At 41.2% G+C, this 15,926-nt stretch overlaps 1 protein-coding gene across 2 annotated transcripts; it reads right to left on the bottom strand.

Moving 5' to 3' along the window:
• Positions 1-6,949: 6,949 nt before the first annotated feature.
• On the bottom strand, positions 6,950-11,128 carry LOC117031635 (cathepsin L1). Of its 2 annotated transcripts, XM_033122135.1 has the most exons (8): positions 10,977-11,128; positions 10,401-10,537; positions 9,978-10,100; positions 9,735-9,881; positions 9,324-9,548; positions 8,726-8,888; positions 7,966-8,083; positions 6,955-7,312 (listed from the first exon to the last, which is right to left on the bottom strand). In XM_033122135.1, exons 2-8 carry the CDS (start codon positions 10,524-10,526, stop codon positions 7,213-7,215), a joined length of 1,002 nt encoding a protein of 333 aa, XP_032978026.1. In that variant the 5' UTR covers positions 10,527-10,537; positions 10,977-11,128; the 3' UTR covers positions 6,955-7,212. The 2 variants fall into 2 exon arrangements, with proteins under 2 accessions (XP_032978027.1, XP_032978026.1); XM_033122136.1 differs by lacking the exon at positions 10,977-11,128 and having other exon boundaries at positions 6,950-7,312; positions 10,284-10,416.
• Between the last annotated feature and the right edge of the window lie 4,798 nt (positions 11,129-15,926).

The raw sequence follows: 15,926 nt of genomic DNA, 5'->3' as shown, positions 1-15,926 counted from the left end.
CTATATGTGTTTATGAACCTGGAGGCCAAAAACCCTTACTGAAATATTGACAAATCAAATCCAGAAGTATTTAAAACAAAAATGCATCAAGATGAAGTCAGGCTTAACTCAAAAAATCAAGAATGATTCACATTAGAAAATCCATTAAAGTAATGCAGTAAGTGAAGGCAAAAGGCAGTGGTGTAGAGGTGGGGGTCGTGGAGAAGGCATGGGAGGAAGCAAAGGTCTCCTTTCACACATTAGCTTTGGGCAGGCTGCTTCAGACAACCCAAAGGCAGATTTCCACTTGACTCTAATTCAGGACTCAGCGTTGTTCTTCAGTCCTCTATGGCTTGGGAGCAGTAACAAAGGCGGCAATATTTTAATACATAAATCAAAAATGTTTCATCCTTCCAAAAAGGAACAAAGAATTTTTTTTCTAGGAAAAATTCTGATTCTAACCAACGGGCTATTAATGCTTTCTTAGACACTCCATCTGAAACTTTTATCTCAAAGATTCAAACTGAAATCTTCACATCAAAATCTTTTATTGAATACCTTGATTTGCTGAGTTTACAGCACACAGCTTAAAGCCTACACAGCCAGGAAGAGAAGGTTTTCTTGGAAACAAAGCTGAGAGATAGCACCTTCAATCATGGTGTATGTTGCTTTGATAAATGGCAGTGGCCACTCAGGGGAAGATTCATTCACCATTCATATGCATTCTTCTTCAAGCTGAGACTCTGGGTCCCTGCACATCAAATCCGAGAACAAGGACTAGGGAAGAGTATGGGACTCTCATTCCATTTTCAGAGGCTATACGTCAAAGATGCTAGCACATTGGTGCAATGATGCCTGGGTGACTGGTGCTTCCATAGGCAGGATCCAGAAAGACCATTGGTTGGGCTCTGTGGCCTAAATGAGCTGCGAACCCTTTTCCTCTCAGTTTCTCATGGTCTCCTGATTGCCTTCCCAATTTAGATGTTTATGTCTGTCCCAGGAAGAAACCCCATTGTTCTTCCCATTTTCAAACATTCCCTCAAAATACAATGTACAGGTCTGGCCCCACTTGGGGAAGGTGGGACCGTTCGCTGGTTTCCATTATACTTAGGGCAGATGGGCATTAGCAGCTGGGAGGCAGACCATTAACACATCAAAAGGAGAAAATCATTTAAATAGATTCTTTCTAAAAATAAGAAGAAAGCATGCTGTTTCAAATCAGTTGGGAAAGATTGACTGGTGTTCAAATAGTTAGCTAGTCATTTGGGAGAAAAAATAAAACTAGATCCCCAAAACATATTGCAGATGAATTCCAGAATTAAACAAAAAAAATAAAAATATAAAGGTATTAAAAAAAAATAAAGGAGATTACATTTATGATATTAAATCGGACCAAAAGACACAAATCAAAAGGTATAAAAGACAGATGTGATTACATTATATCAAAATAAAACTAACACCTCAAAGTTCAAAGACAACTGGTAGCTAAGGAGAAGATATCTGTAACCTATAACAAAAAAGTGACTATCAAGAATCATATATATTAAGAGGAAAAAGATAAACTATCCATGGAGAAATAAACTAAGGATAGAAAACTGCTTTGGCAGAAGAGAAAATATAATCAATAAACATGTGAAAAGATGATTAGTATCCCTGATGATCCATTAATTTTTGTGTAAGACAGTAGTAGAGTTTCATTCTTTTGCATGTGGGGGTCCTGTCTCCTTTTTTCCTTAAAGTCAACTGATTGTAAATGTTAATCACCTCTACACAGGAACTTAACAACAACCTCTAGACTTGTGTTTGACCATAAAACTGGGGACCATAGACTAGTGTGGACGAAAAAAAGGGCCACATGTTAAACCTTGACAAGCTCAGGAGACTGAAAATAACCACAAAGGATGGCATGAACATAAAAATTCCTAATTAAGGTGGTCCATTGCAGGAAGTTACATCTTGGCCTGTGGCTTCCTTGACAAAGGTCAATTTTTACCTTAAATGAGCCTGTCTGTCATCTTTTTGCATCTAAGATAACATACCCTTGGAATGTCATAGTCATCCCTTTTTCCAGACCCTTCAGGGAGCACAACCCACCATACAAGAGGAGGAAACTACAAAATCCCTCACTGTTATCTTATTCCCCAAATACTACTATATGTGCTGTAAAGTGCTATTAACTATCCTGTACGCACCAATGTAAAAGAAGTGTGTGTCTCTCCATTTTACTTTTTATCCAGTCCCAGAAATTTCCCCGCTTTGCTTTCTCTCACCCTTAATCTACAACCAATGGATTTCATGTAACCTTTTTTCTTTGATTCTAATGTATAAAATAAGTTGCAAAACGGCCATTTTCTGGAGCATTTCTCAATCCGTTGAGACTTTGCTTCCAGGCAATTGTCATCAGTTTGGCTCAAATAAACTCTTGTAAGTTTTCTCTTAGGCTGGATGTTTTTCCTTCGACGCTAGGCAAGTTAACCCTTAAAATTAACCACCTCAGCTCCTAACTCCAAAAGCTGCTGGTTTGATTCCCACATAGGCCAGTGGGCTCTCAACCACTAGGTTGCCAGTTCAACTCTTCGAGTCCTGCAAGGGATGGTGGGCAGCGCCACCTGCAACTAAGATTTGAACACGGCACCTTGAGCTGAGCTCCCGGATGGCTCAGTTGGTTGTGATACAGATTAGCTAGCATGTCCCTAGGTAGACAGGGAGGTCCCTGGTGGAATAAACAAAGACAGTCATATCCTAAAACTTCAGGTTTTGAAGTCACTCCTTTGCTCCAGGACATAATGTAACAAGGCCTTGAGGTTAATCATAAAATTCGTTTTGGCCTGACAAACAGAGCAGATCCGATAGATAAAGAGTGGGTTACTTTGCTAATTCCTTCAGGATGGGCAAGCAGAGCAAACCTGGCAGACGAATTTCATTAGAAGATGCCAGTTCTCTTCTTCAAACAAGTTCCCTTCTTCAAACAGCTCCCCTTCCCCAAGCAGACAAGGGAAGGTATGAAAGTAAGAGCTTTTGCCTCAGTCACTAGGCACCCCCATTCGGGATGCCCTCCCGCTCGGGAGCTGCAGCTTCTTCTCCTGCCTCTAAAACTATCCTCTTTTTAAAACTTTTTGCCTCTCCCTGGTCCGTGTTTCCATTCTTTGGCTTCACGAGACACGATCCCGGCCCACAGTCAGAAACTGCCGGCAGAAACATCACCTACATCTTTTGGGGCGTCACAGGAAAATATCCCCACATCACCACTATGACGCACTTTTAGTTAGGAATTTTTATGTTCATGCCGTCCCATGTGGTTATTTTCAGTCTCCTGCTTTTCCATCCTCAGCTTCTTGGAAGTTTATGTATGAGACAAGACCTTTTTTAAACTGAAATTTGTTTTCAGCTTTATTTAATCCATGCTGATTGGTTTATTTTAAAAATACTTTTATGATAGATGCAGTTTGGAACTTTCACAAGTTTAAATGAATATAAATGTCTTTGAAAGTTACAGAAACTTCTAATGTGTGTTTAATCATTTAGACATCATTTAGTTTGGAACTTTTCTGTAGTTTAAATATAATTGTCTTTGAAAGTTACAAAACTTCTAATATGTGTTTAATCGTTTAGACATCTGAGAGGTCTTCACAGCTTCATTCATATCCACACCTAAGCAATTTCTTAAGGTGTTGGGTTGTCCTTCATGAATTCCATGGAGAGCAGTCTAAGCTAGCCTGTCAGGGTGAAGCAAGATGACAGTCACAAATAAATCCTTTCTAGTGGATTTTCAGAGATGAAATGTGACAGTTGCATTTTCCAAAGATGGCCACAACCATATCCACCATGTCACATGCTCTTCCGCTAAGTGACCTTGCCTCTCCCCATCACGACGTGGACTCTCAGCTCCCTGCCCTGGAATCTAGGCTCTCTGGTGCAGTTCTCCAAATACAATGCAGCAGCAGAGATTTCACTAGGGACTAAGGGAAGGTCAGACAAAACCTTGCAGTGCCTCGTTGGGCTTTCTGGCACACTCGCTAGGGACATTGCTCTCCGATCCAGTCTTCATGCCATGGAGCCCAAGCCACGAAAGAGCCCATGTAGGTGCTCTGGTCAGCAGCTCAGACTGAACATACTGCCCACTCCAGCATCTGGAACAGCCATGTGAACATAAGCCCAGTTAGATATGAGCCACTCTGACTTACAGATGATTCCAGCATGCATGAGAAACTTCCAGGGGAAAACCACACAGATAAGCCCATTAGGAAATGGGAAAGATGTTTTTATCAAGCTGCTACATTTCCGGGTGTTGGTTTTACAATAACAGAAATCCAGAACAGTCTTTTTACTGCATTCCCCTGTGGTTCCCCTGTGTCCTAAAAACTCACGTGTGGACCCAGCCTCATCTCCCACACTCAACTCAGACACTTTCCACTTTCTCTAAATGCAGTTTCTCTTTTCTCAGGGATTCTGCCTGTGAGTCTCTGCTCAGACACCCACCTTTTATCCCTTATTATTGACTGGCTCCTCTGGGTTCATGTAAGATGCCTCTTCCTCCTGGTACTCTCAGCTATCTCCCTGTCCCTAACAGCACCAGCTCCTTCTTGAGGTTGAGAATGACTCTTCCACACGGTGATGACCGGGACACAGTGGGGGCTACATCAGTTCCGGTTGTTCCAATATAGTTCCCAACCAGCATAAGGCATTCAGCTGGGGAGCCTCCCAAATCTTCCTGTGACCACACTTGTTAGTACTGTCACAGAACCCACAGAATTTCACTCCCAATACATTTGTCATTTTAGGTCAAAAGTTGGAACTGTAAGGACCTACGAGGGAAGGCCACATTGAGGGTCCCAGCACGGCACATGGTCCAGTCCAGATGGACTTGATTGGAGGCTGCTGGAGCCTGTGTGACAATCTCAGTTGTCCTCCACCTCATGACCTCATAAGGAATTATGAGCTCTATTAACTAAATACTTCCACCTACTCTGTGTATTTCCTTCTGTGGGAACAGGAGAATTTTAAACACACAAAGAGCAAATGGAACTATATAAAGTCTGACAATTAAGTTCGCAAATTTGCCACCGTGCGCTTACATTGGCAACACCATACAAACAGCGTGGTAAGGTTTCACAACCTCAGTATATCAGTGTCTCATAACTATGCTCATGTCAATGTGTGGCAGTGTCTTGCTGAGTGGCGTTCATTACTGTTAGGTATTTTTGTGCTGTCCTGAGAATGTCTGAGCTTGAGTTAAACCAACGAAAAAACATTAAATTTCTTGTTAAACTTGGCAAGAATGGAAGTGAAATCAGGGATATGTTAGTCCAAGTTTATGGGGACAATGCCATGAAGAAAATGGCAGTGTACAAATGGACTGAGCGTTTTTCTGTGGGGAGAGAATGTGTCACTGATGAAGAGAGGTCAGGGCAGCCAGTAATGAGCAGAACTGATGAAAACATTGCAGACATTTGTCAAATTGTGCCTCAAAATTGGAGGCTGACTGTGAGAGGCATAGCAGGCCAAGTACACATCGATAGAGTACACATGAAAATCTTAACTGAAAATCTTGGCACGAGAAAGGTGTGTGCAAAAATGGTCCTGAAGGAGCTCACCAATGAACAAAAGCAAAGGAGAGTCGAAGTTTGCCATAACAGTTTGGAGAGGCAAGACAATGTGTTGGGCGGTGTTATCACTGGTGATGAAACACGGGTGTACTAATACCACCCTGAAACAAAGCATCAAAGTACACAATGGAAGTCAGCCAATTCTCCACGACCAAAAAATTTCCGTCAGTCCAAATCAAGAGTCAAAACAATGCTGCTAACCTTTTTTGATATCAGAGGGATCATTCATTATGAATTTGTACCAACTGGACAAAGTTAACCAACTTTACTATTTGGAAATGCTGAAAAGGATGCATGAAAAAGTTCACCAACAATCCATGGCTCTTGCATCACAACAATGCACCAGCTCACAAGGCACTGTCTGTGAGTTTTCAGCCAGTAAACAAATAACAGTATTGGAACCCCTCCCTACTCACCTGATCTGGTCTCCAATGACTTCTTTCTTTACCCGAAGATAAAGTAAATACTGAAAGGAAGACATTTTGATGACATTCGGGACATCAACGGTAATACAACAGCTCTGATGGCCATTCCAGAAAGAGTTCCAAAATTGCTTTGAAGGGTGAACTAGGCCCTGGCGTTGGTGCATAGCTTCCCAAGGGGAGTACTTTGAAGGTGACCCTAGTGATATTCAACAATGAGGTATATAGGACTTTTTTTTAGGATGAGTTCTCGAACTTAATTGTTGGACCTTGTATGCTTCTTTAGCCTGCAGAATATAGGGAGTTTTAAAAAATAAATTCAGAGATTGGGTAGCTAGGTGTAAATTCAGCCTCGACTATCACTTTTCATGTTCTCACATATCTCCAACCTCTGAGACTACAGCACAATTTTTGAAGCCCAGTCTCAAATCCAGGAGCTCTTCTTTCATCCCTTGTGGACCCAAAGACAAACACTGCAATCCACTATGTCCTGTCCTTCCCCCACTGCAAAGTAGCCATGTGATCTTCACTAGCAGTTGGAGAAGATGCACCGGAAAGTGGCTCTGTGACACTTGTCCTGTAACTCAGTTGGGTCTTAACCAAATTTTGTCAAATGACCATAATCTCCCAGGCTCTTTTCTAGTCAAGAAATCCTATGCATGCATGATCACTTATTTAATATGTGATTCTCTTTCTTATTAAAATAATTTATCTTTGTGCTTATGGATATTTGTCAGATTTTTTCCATTCAAGGGTGGGGTCATGCACAGGCAATGGCCGGCTGAACTAAGATCTGCATATTTATAACTAGAAGACCCAGAAGGCCACCCAGGCATAGAGGACTACTGCCACACTCAGTTATGTTTTTAGAGCCCAATTACATGTTTGACTCTACAAAAAGTTAATGCTTTAAAAACAAAAAGAAGCCTCACCTCTACTTTGAAATTAAGTTTTATTTTTAAAAGGTAAAACTTTATGCATTCTTTTCAAACATAATAAAAAAGTTCTTAGGCAAGCCAATCACACAATAATTAAAGAATTGGTAGCATTTTACCAGTGTAAAATGTCACATAATTCAAATCATCACTTTGATCTTTACTGATTCAAGTGTTTTATCCCACACAATAAGATGTGGTCAGTTTTCAAATCGAATTCCTCCTCTGGATATTCTGTTCTTAATCACATCTCTCTTGATCAACATCATCTCACACAACAGGATAGCTGGCGGCGGTGGCAATTCCACAGTTGTTTTTCCGGTCTTTGGCCATCTTTATGTAGCCATCCATGCCCCATTCTGTACCCCAGCTGAAATAAAAGATGGTTTTCCATTTTATACAAAGAATCAAACACATTTGTCTTTATTAACAATCAATCTGATACGTAAGCAGTGCTCTGGAGGCCCAAAGATTCAGAAAGATGCAGGAGAGGCATTTGTTTTCGTCACTTCCAAACCTTCACGTAACTTCTATCCATATACCTTTCACAGAACTGCAAAATTAGAAACTGGAAAAAGGAACTCTTGGGGCCAGATGTGTTTCAGAATTCAGAAAATTTTCAAATTTAGAAATGAAATGGTACCAAAACTATATCAATGCCCTAGCAAGCTTGAGGTAGTATCTTTTTATTATTATTATTAAATTTATTGGGGTGACAATGGTTAACAAAATTACACAGGTTTCAAGTGTACATCTCTATAGTACATCATGTATATATCACATTGTGTGCTCACCACCCAGAGTCAGTTCTCCTTCCATCATCATATATTTGACCCCCTTTATATGGGGTCATATATATTAAACCCCTGTTTAATGTTACGATTAAACAGTCATATGTCCATTTTCACCCTAAGTGGGATAAAGACTTCTGGGTTTCCAGAAGGTGCTCAAGGTTTTGAGGACCTGGATCCAAATAGGATTCCCTTTCCAATATTAAATGTAACTATTTTTGGTATTTTATACCTGTTCTTGACAATCCAATATTTATTGTTATCCAGTTCTGCTCCTTCAAAGCCGTAGCCAACCACCAGTACTCCATGATCCAGGTCTTCACTGCTGCATTTTGGTTCATAATAAATGCCTGCGAAAGTCAAGTTCAGTCCTGGTGTGATGCCCTCCAAGTGACACATGACAGTAACTCAGCTTAGCAACCACAGTAAGGGAGGCATCTCAAAATTCAGTTGGATGACAGACATCCAGATAAGACTTAAAAACAAGATTTTTTAAAAAACAATCTAGGCTCAGGATTTTGGCCCTCCTATATTACTAGCAGCAATACAAATTGCCACTATCATTTTTATAAATAACTTATCAAGAGGCATAAACAACCATTTGTTGAAACCTTGTCATTCTACTTTTAGTATGCCAGTCTAAGGAAACAGCACAGAACACAAAGTTACTTGAAGCAAGGGTTCTTTCCAGTTTTAATTGCAGTAGTAAAAATATTTGAAAATTTTAAAGGTCTAACAGTTTTTTAAAAAGTAAAATAAGTAAAGCTATACCAATCGAATTATAAAGGCATTTAATATATTTATGAAGTGCTTAAATAATGTCAAATGGAAACATCAGGCACAAATATTACATGTACGGAATATACAGCTAGTTAAATCCACACATCCAGAAATTCTACATTGAATTCTCCATTCCAAAGAAAAAATTTTGCTGTATGTCAGGGTGGTTTTCTAATTTTTCTGCCTAAATTTGTACAAAGAAAAACGCTTACCTTTTTTATAAAACTGGAAGGAGCTATAGCTTGCATCTATACCAACAGAGATGGGTCCCACACTTGCCACTGCCTTCATAAGGGCCTTCTCCCGCTTATGGATGTCCACGAAACCAGTGTCATTCGCAGCAGAAAACTCAGGCTTGTATTTGCAGGATTCATCCTTTCAAAGGTAAAAGCGAGAAACTTTATTCTGACCCACCTCCTGGGGAACATGAGTTCAACATAGTTTGTAGCTTAATGATTTCCAGGTCAAGTTTGTCTAAAGCATTCCAGGAGGTGCAATGTTATTGGTTCCTTTGAAACTATCTGGTGTCTATTCAATGAGATACAGTCAGTCTACTCGTATCTATCCATAGACCTTTTTCCCTCTTTAGAAATACTATACATAGAATGGTATATATATCTCCATGTAACACAGAGGTAGGAGCAGACATATGGTAACCATCTAAACAGAGAACTGTGCAGTTCTGACCGTTTGCACATATAGATTCTACAATCTAAAATGTGAATTATAAATACGTTATCTGTTTTCTCTAAAGTGTTCAACACTCAAAAGCAGAGCTGGTATGATAACAAGATATGAAGCGCCTTTTACCTTTGCATGATATGGGTAGGATTCCTCTGAGTCCAGGCCTCTGTTTTCCTTGACATACTGGAAGGCATTGTCCATTAGGCCACCATCGCAGCCCTCATTGCCTTGAGACCGAGAGCAGTCCACCAGGTTCTGCTCACTCAGCGAAACAAGTTTGCCAGTTTTCCGGAACATCTGTCCTTCAAGGGCACCAGTTGCACTAAAAGCCCAACAAGAACCACACTGACCCTGAAAACACAATTTTAAAGTGCTCTGTCTACAAAACAAATAGCAAGATGTTGACAACAGCTGATATATCTGAAAGCTCTTTTAAAAAATAGCAAACTGCATGTTGTTCCCCAGTCCACCATATCAAGGACACTAACTCCTTTATGGTTTTGCTCTAGGAGAGAGAGCTGCTGCACACTGTCCTACCTGATCCTTCACAGGAGTTACATAGCCCTTCTCTCTCCAATCCACAGAAGGGGGGATCTCAGCCAAGGGAGGTTCTCGGAATACTTTCCCCTTCCTGTGCTTCTGGTATTGAAGGCCATTCATCACCTGCCTGAATTCTTCACTGGTCTTCAAGGAAAAGGAAATAAATGTTATAAAGGAAGAGATTATTTTGGTAAATCAGTGAGGAGCAGAAGCACGAAACGGTAAGCCTTCTATGCTTACCATGTCACCAAAGGCATTCATTGCCATGGTGAAGCTTTGTTTCCCTTGGCTGTATTCCTGATTGTGCAGTTCAATCATTTTCATATTCTTCTCCCACACTGCTCTCCTCCATCCTTCTTCATTCTAGAGGCAAACATATACCGTATTGTCTTTATTTCTATTCAGAATCAACTCACCTTCACCAAGTGGATTTGCAGAGAGAGAGGAACAGAAACTATGGCCGGGGCTGGCTTTATACTTCTGGGAGTTGTTCTCCAGCACCCACAAAATAGGGATGAATGCCCTATTGTTCTAAGCAGTAGGTACCATGAAGATATTGCCTTGTTAAGAGCTGGCCTCAAGAAGCTACTCTCTGCTGTAAACTCCCAACAGCTTGGACCATTCTCTGCAGGGTCCCTCTGGACAGTTTCAGTCGTTATCAACCTCATTATATAGTTTCCCATGTGTTGCCATCCACTGGTTCCATTGTCCATCTAAACTGTGATCAGCTTTTGGAGCAGCTGAGGCTATTCCCAGGCAAAGGAGATTCAGGGTGATTGAAGGATTCATGTTTCAAAAACCTAGGAAGAGCAAAGGAATGAGTCTCTGATTAGACCAGTCCACCACGATGGAGTAAAAACATTTAATTTATTCTCCCAAGTAATTACACAAGGACTGTGGAGGAAGGATAAGGCTGTGGGTGGAGAAAACGGCCCTGAGACCCCATTCCAGAGCCCAGACAGGGCCAGGCCCTCCAGATGTGAGAACCAACTCAGGGCCGACCGAACCCGGCAGGGGGCGTGCCATCTGCTCCCAACTCTCCAGCACAAGCCAGTCGCTTGCAGAGGATGTTGTCGTGGACAGGGAGCGGCGGCCCCCACAGCACAGCGGACATCGACATCGACTCCTGGGACCCCCTGAACCTTCGATCCCCAAGGTGTCAGCCGCCCTGGTTCTCGAAATAGTCCCGCCACTCCAGGCTGAGGCCGGGGCGGGAGCAGGGGGGGGGGGGACGCTCACCTGCTGAGGGAGCAGCTGCCCAAGGGCTGTCAGTACGTGCTGTTCCAGGAGTCTCAGGCCGGAGTATGGCCCCCAGACCGACGATATAAGGACCTAGTATTCAACCAGTCGGCCCGGCCCCCACGGCCTGCCCGCCCCGAGATTAGCTGAGCCGGACTGTGGGCGGGGCCTTCGGGTGCTGAGACTCGGGGCGCGTGACCAGGCTGGGTCCCAACTTGTCCAAGAGCAAGTTGGACCCTGGGGGAGGCGAGCTGGGGGCCCTGGGACAGCGCTGAGAGGGTTCCCGTGCCTCCCTGGGACCCGGATCAACGAATTACCTCTAATTCATATCTTTGGTGGGTGGCTCACGAAAAGAAGCTTACAGGGAGCCCCAAGTGGATTTTCAGCGTGAGCCTGTCTGCACTTTAGTCCAGAATTTTTGGTTAAACTGTCAAGAGGGCTGAGAACACGATAATCTACTCTAGTTGTTCCTGTTTATTCCACAGTAAATGTGGAACGAAGTGGAAGAATTCAGAGCCTACAGGCAGATGTGTCCTTATTGTTTCGGGATGGGTGCATCTGGGTTTTGGAAGGATTTGGAATGGAATGGCAATGCCCAAAGCATGCCCTAATCGTGGCAAGGAAAGGGGAGGACTGGTGGTTCTCCACAGAAGGCGTGGCATTTTGTAATGCCCCTGTCCTGTCTTCCACACTCGGGGATTCAGGGATTTTTCTTCCCTCTCAAGCCTGTCTCAAAACCAACAGAAGTAAGTTATTTACAGAAAAAATGTTGAAATGGTATTGGCTGAAAGTAGAAACTGCTTTTACCTCCTCCCTCTCTGCTTCATGGATTGTTGTCTTCGTCAATATCCAATGTGCTTTTCTTGAGATTTAATTTAAGAAATTTATTTTGATGACTTTTGCTTCAATGATTTTTACAGGTGATGTCAGGATTTAAGTGACAGTTTGTGAAAACGCTTTAAATGGAGGAAAAATATATTTATATATTAAATATTAATATACATAAGAATTTAAGGAACACAAACCAGAAACATTGTATGTTGGTCCTTTTATTACAAAAAAATATTCATTGCTGAAAATACCTTCTAGAAAAAATATCATTACCTCATTTCCCTTACCATTTCACCTTTTTCCATGCATATTTTGAAGTCTTTTGATAAAAATGTGTCATGTTTCATGTGGACTTGTAAACTAATTTCTATTTAGGATTAAAATGATAAACCTTCTAGAAGCGCTATCAGTTGCATAGTTGTTGTTGTTGTTGTTTTCCTGTGGTGACATATACATAATACAAAGATGTGTATTTTAATGATTTTTAAGTGTACAATTAGTGGCATCAAGACCATTCACATTGTTGCACAACCATCACCACCATCCATCTTCAGAACTTTTTCATCTTCCCACTAAAACTCTGTGTCTATTACACAATAACAATGCATTCCTCCCTTCCCCCACCCCCTGGCAACCACTATTCTATCTTCTCTATCTATGAATTTAACTACTCTAGCTGCCTCACATTAAGTAGAATCATGCAATGTTTGCCCTTTTGCACCTGGTTATTTCACTTAAGATACCATCTTCAAGGTTCGTCCATGGTATAACGCATGAGAATTTCCTGTTTTAAAAAGGTGAGTAATACTCCATTGTGTGAATGTACCCAATTTTGTTTCTTCAGTCATCCCTGGATAGACATATGGGTTATTTACACATTTGCCTGTTTTGAATAATGTTGCTGTCCACATAGTTGTACAAATGTTTGAATTCCTGTTTTCAGTTCTTAGGGTATATAACCAGAAATGGATTTGCTGGATATGATAAGTTTATGTTTAATTTTTTTCTGTTAACCGTGGTGGCTGGACCGTTTTACATTTCTATCAGCATTGCACAGGGAGGGTTCCAATATAACATGATTAGCAAACATTTTCTCGAATTCTGTGAGTTGCCTGTCATTAAGTCTATAGCGTCCTTTGATATACAAAGTTTTTAATTTTGATAAAGTTTGTTTTATCTATTTTTTCTTTGGTTGCCTGTTCTTTTGGTGTCATAACCAAAAAGTTATTATTAAGTTCAATATCATGAGGCTATTCCTTTGTGTTTTCACCTAAAAATTTATTATATATGGTATAAGGTAAGGGTCCAACTTAAGTCTTTTGCATGTGGACATTCCATTTTTCCTGCATCGTTTGTTGAAACGATCATATTTTCCCTATTGAATAGTTCTGGCAATCCCATACAATTTTAACAAAATCAATCCATTAAAAAATTCATTTTAAAGTCTTTGAGGAAATCAAAGCTCTTCTTTCTCAAACATGACTAGAGGCTGAAGCTCTTAGCTGGTTACAAATGTATGTCGTATTGTAAATGACTGGAGGTCTAAAATTTTTAAAAAATATACCAACACAATCAATCATTGAAAAAAACCTCAGTCCATATTCTAATATATGGTTTTTCAGTTGCCCTTGGGTCACAGCTCCACAAGATTGCACACGGTGGAAAACCTGCCACGGCATGACTGCCTGCACTTTAGGCAATAGCCTCACAGGAGGCTGTGTGGCAGGTCCTGCTCCAAACAATGGCATTGAGACAGGTTAATTAGCATGTTGTTAGGCAGACAAGAAAGTCCCTAGTGGAATAAACAAAGACAGCCATATCCTGAAACTTCAGGTTCTGAGATAACTCCTTCACTCCAGGACAAAATAAAACAGCGCCTTGAGGTTAATAAATTATCTCATAAATCCCTTTTGGCCTGGCAAACAGAGCAGATTTGATAGATAGGAATGGGTTATTTTGCTAATCCCTTCAGGACGGGCTAACAGGACAAACGTGATAGATGACTTCCATTAAAAGGCACCAGCTCCCCTTCCCCAAGCAGGCAGGGGAAGGTATAAAAGTAAGAGCTTTTGCCGCAGTCACTGGGCACCCCATTCGGGACCCCCTCCCGCTTGCTCGGGAGCTCTGACCCTTTGCTTTTAATAAACTACTCTCTTTTTAAAACTCCTCACCTCTCCTTGGTTCGTGTTTCCATTCTTCGGTCTCCCGAGACATGCTCCCAGCACTCACAATAAAAACCTCCTACATCAGCATCCCCTTTGTTTCTTGGGATGTGGTACGATACACTGGAGAGAAAGCATGGACTCCTTTTCTACCAAATGTGCCCCAAATCTGGAATGAGACCAAGACATATCTAAGTGCCAGAGAAATATGGGAGAAGGCCATTTAAGCAAGAAACTGTAACATCTATTTGTACAAAATCTGTTAAATGATGAATTACAGAAAGACGGCATAGCTAACCATTTTGTTCTTATTCCTAATCTCCTGTCTCCATTTCTTTGCCAGACAATCTGGGTAAGTGCTAATTCTTAAAATGGTTACATTTTATGCAAGTGACCAATCCTCAGCTCTGCCTTTTGCTAAAATGCAGTTGGCAGATTTCCCAATTCCTATTTAAAATACAGCATCTGTGAAAGCATATTCTTGTGTGCATCTGTCTGGATTTCTTTTGCTCACTAGTAAAACAGGATGTAATTCTTTACCCCATCTCGAAGTTTCAAGCCATAGGGGAATGAACAAATTAGCGTGGTGGTATTCAAGACCCCGAGGCCATTTACCTCTCCCTAATATGACAACCCCCTCCAATTTGTTTAAATTCAGCGAGCTAGGAATTACTCTTTTAAAAAGTTACTCATTTGTAGTTTATTACTATAACGAGCCCCTTGTAATTTTAATGCCTCTGGTATTTTGGCATCTATAATAGAATTAAATAATTTGATTCTCAATTAGACCTTTGTTCACAGGCTAACTGCTCTTCTTGCTCAGCTTCTCTTGTTCTCACAGTATAATTTTGTGTTGCTGATGTGTTGTTTCTTTGTCAAGCAGGAGGAAATAACTTCAGGGTCTCGAGGAGAATTTATTAGTTTGTTTTGCAGAAGGAGGGAACGTCTCCAAGGTAGCTGTGACCAGCTGCAAGCGCCCAGGGGTCTGATGTGGAAAATCGTCATCTATGACTAAAGAAACAGCCTTCTTTCTCAGTTCTCTGAAACTCCCTTCTCCCCCTTTCCTTTTAAACTCCTCTGCTTGTTCTGCAACTTCAGAGATACTCTTAGGACAGAAGTCTGCTGTCTTCCCAGGCTGCTGGTTTCCTGAATAAAGCAAGCTTTCCTTTCCACTGACACTTGTCTCTAGAGTATTGCCTTTCTAGTGGCGAGCAGGGGTTGTTTTTTTTTTTTTTTTGAACCATTACCATTTACAATTTCATGGAAAAGAACCTTGATGTTTGTATGAAGCCGCTTATGAAATAAATTACTTTTGTATGATTCTATAACCCTGATTTTCCTTTAGGGCTGAACAGTCAGCTAATTCATTAAGTAAATCAATCAACAAGAACTAATTAAGCTCTGGTCTTGTGCTCATTGTCCTCTGCTTGGTGTTTTTTCAGCATTTCTTTAGAAACAATTTACAAGTCCCTTTCTCAAGCTTAACCTTTTCATTAAAAAATCTTGAGCTGCACCCTTCACAACTAAGATTGAAAGGACAACAACTTGACCTGGAAAAGCCCTGGAAGTACACACTGTCCCCAGTAAAAGTCCTGTTCCCCTTCCCCAATAAAATCTTAAAAAAAAAAAAAAAAAAAAACTAAGGTTACTGCAGTAATCTTGATTTTACAGCAATGGGCACAGAACATGATGGATGTATGTCAACGAAATCATGACAAGTGTCTTGGAGCAGGAGGTAACCAGGGAGGTGACCTGTAGCACTTCTTCCCGCCCTCTCATCCCCATCCCCAGGTCGGTAATCCATAAATTCTCCTTTGGAGGCCAGAGGATCTCTTCTGCAAATCTGACCTGTGCGGTCTGCCATCCACTTGACTTCTCCCCCTGGAGAGGGAGAACACCATCTGGGCGCAGGATGCTGTTACTAATAAAATCATTTAAGGGAAGTGTTGTTGCTTCC

The sequence above is a fragment of the Rhinolophus ferrumequinum genome, chromosome 12 (genome assembly GCF_004115265.2).
Source record: "Rhinolophus ferrumequinum isolate MPI-CBG mRhiFer1 chromosome 12, mRhiFer1_v1.p, whole genome shotgun sequence".
NCBI classification, from domain to species: domain Eukaryota; kingdom Metazoa; phylum Chordata; class Mammalia; order Chiroptera; family Rhinolophidae; genus Rhinolophus; species Rhinolophus ferrumequinum.
The sequence above is the reverse complement of the archived record's forward strand: the minus strand, read 5'-3'. Positions and strand labels throughout refer to the sequence as shown.

Bases quoted from the DNA above. Each gene is read 5' to 3' on its own strand.
- LOC117031635 (XM_033122135.1), bottom strand. From the start codon at position 10,526: ATGAATCCTTCAATCACCCTGAATCTCCTTTGCCTGGGAATAGCCTCA. The intron at 10,101-10,400 runs GTTGATAACGAC...GTTTGCCTCTAG, and splicing joins ATGGGAAACTATATAATGAG to AATGAAGAAGGATGGAGGAG. The intron at 8,084-8,725 runs GTAAGCGTTTTT...TGACTTTCGCAG, and splicing joins CTTCCAGTTTTATAAAAAAG to GCATTTATTATGAACCAAAA.